General features: G+C 45.1%; 1 protein-coding gene across 1 annotated transcript in view; it reads left to right on the top strand.

Moving 5' to 3' along the window:
* Positions 1–2,500, top strand: part of LOC311119580 (RNA binding protein fox-1 homolog 1-like) — a gene marked incomplete at both ends in the record, with an annotated part of 27,378 nt that overhangs the window by 22,808 nt on the left and 2,070 nt on the right. The window contains 1 exon segment of the mRNA XM_084194255.1: positions 1,171–1,210. Within this exon segment, the coding sequence (XP_084050381.1) occupies positions 1,171–1,210 (40 nt within the window).

The following is a 2,500-nucleotide window of genomic DNA, read 5'->3' as shown; positions in this document are numbered from 1 at the left end:
CAAAGGCCAGAAGGCAGAGTGTCATTACAGAGAGAGGTAACAGTCACAGAGGCCAGAAGGTAGAGTATCATTACAGAGAGAGATACCAGTCACAGAGGCCAGAAGGCAGAGTGTCATTACAGAGAGAGATACTAGTCACAGAGAGCAGAAGGCAGAGTGTCATAACAGAGACAGAGAGAGGTAACAGTCACAGAGGCCAGAAGGCAGAGTGTCATTACAGAGAGAAATACAAGTCACAGAGGCCAGAAGGGCAGAGTGTCATTTCAGAGAGAGATACCAGTCACAGAGAGCAGAAGGCAGAGTGTCATTACAGAGAGAGATACCAGTCACAGAGTCCAGAAGGCAGAGTGTCATTACAGAGACAGTGAGAGATAACAGTCACAGAGAGCAGAAGGCAGAGTATCATTTCAGAGAGAGATACCAGTCACAGAGGCCAGAAGGCAGAGTATCATTACAGAGAAAGATACAAGTCACAGAGGCCAGAAGGCAGTGTGTCATTAACAGAGACCAGAGAGAGGTAACAGTCACAGAGGCCAGAAGGCAGAGTGTCATTACAGAGAGAAATACAAGTCACAGAGGCCAGAAGGCAGAGTGTCATAACAGAGAGAGATAACAGGTCACAGAGGCCAGAAGGCAGAGTATCATAACAGAGAGCGATAACAGTCACAGATGCCAGAAGGGCAGCAGTCAGAAGTCAGAAGTCGGAGATTTCCGAGTTCCCAGTTGTTTGAATACGTCCCGAAGTTGATGGGTTTATTGATCCCCTCGCCACTCTCTGGAAGTCACCCTCTGAGTTTCGTCAGGAACACATGACAACAGAGGGCCCTCCAAGAGAGAGAGAGAGAGAGAGAGAGAGAGAGGAGAGGAGAGAGAGAGAGAGAGAGAGAGAGAGAGAGAGAGGGAGAGAGAGAGAGAGAGAGAAGGAGAGAGAGAGAGAGAGAGAGAGAGAGAGAGAGAGAGACAGAGAGAGAGAGAGAGAGAGAGAGATAGGGGGGAGGGAGAGTGCTTGCAGAACTTCCCTGTTTGGCTCCACCCCTCTCATGTCTGGTGGTCTTTGATTGGACAAACTATCCTCTGAACAGACAGACAGGGTTTGTGTCTAGCTGATGCCTGCATGTCAACCTGCACTAATTTGTTTTGTTTGTGTTTGTTTGTGTTTGCATCCTGCAGTGTTGTTTACCAGGATGGATTTTATGGTGCAGATATTTATGTAAGTATTATTAATACTGAATGACGTTGAGGTCTGTAACAGGGATAGTTATGTTCCTACTTACCACTCAGGACATATGCCATTTACATGTTCCTGTATTCATGTTGGTTGGTTGTATGCAGAGCCATGTATTCAGAGTTTGAGCCAGGTATTTAGAGAGTTGCACAGCCGTATTCAGAGAGTTGCAGAGCCATTTATTTATGAGAGTTGCACAGCCATGTATTCAGATAGTTGCAGAGCCAGGTATTTAGAGAGTTGCAGAGCCATGTATTCAGAGAGTTGCAGAGCCATGTATTCAGAGAGTTGCAGAGCCAGGTATTTATTTAGAGAGTTGCAGAGCCAGGTATTTATTTAGAGAGTTGCAGAGCCAGGTATTTATTTAGAGAGTTTGCAGAGCCATGTATTCAGAGAGTTGCAGAGACATGTATTCAGAGAGTTGCAGAGCCAGGTATTTATTTAGAGAGTTGCAGAGCCAGGTATTTATTTAGAGAGTTGCAGAGCCATGTATTCAGAGAGTTGCAGAGCCGTGTATTCAGAGAGTTGCAGAGCCAAGTTATCAGAGAGTTGCAGAGCCATGTATTTAGAGAATTGCAGAGCCACGTATTCAGGGAGTTGCAGAGCCATGTATTTAGAGAGTTTCAGAGCCACGTATTCAGAGAGTTGCAGAGCCATGTATTCAGAGAGTTGCAGAGCTAGGTATTTAGAGAGTTGCAGAGCCATGTATTTAGAGCGTTGCAGAGGCCACGTATTCAGAGAGTTGCAGAGCCATGTATTCAGAGAGTTGCAGAGCCAGGTATTTAGAGAGTTGCAGAGCCATGTATTTAGAGAGTTGCAGAGACACGTATTCAAATAGTTGCAGAGCCATGTATTCAGAGAGTTGCAGAGCCACGTATTCAGAGAGTTGCAGAGCCATGTATCTAGAGAGTTGGACATTGAGGTTTCTGTATTATGATGCATTTACATGACACTTTAACATCTTATAGCTCCCCATCAATGTTACATGGGGAATATTTAAAGTATGGAATGTAACTGAATGCCTAATTAGAACAATATTCAAAATTCAAAAAGTTGGCCCAACTCTCTAAAATGTCATATATGGTTTGGGTTGGTTGAATGTAGGCCTATAGCAGCTGAATGTAATGTATCCACAACCAACCACAGGAGGTTGGTGGCACCTTAATTGGGGAGGACGGGCTTGTTGTAATGGCTGGGGTGGAAACAGTGGAATGGTATCAAATACACCAAACGCATGGTTTCCGTGTGTTTGATGCCATTCCATTTGCTCCGTCC

This window comes from Coregonus lavaretus (assembly GCF_964263955.1).
Source record: "Coregonus lavaretus genome assembly, contig: HAP1_SCAFFOLD_7262, whole genome shotgun sequence".
Lineage (NCBI taxonomy): Eukaryota > Metazoa > Chordata > Actinopteri > Salmoniformes > Salmonidae > Coregonus > Coregonus lavaretus.
This window is presented reverse-complemented; position numbering and strand designations above follow the sequence as displayed.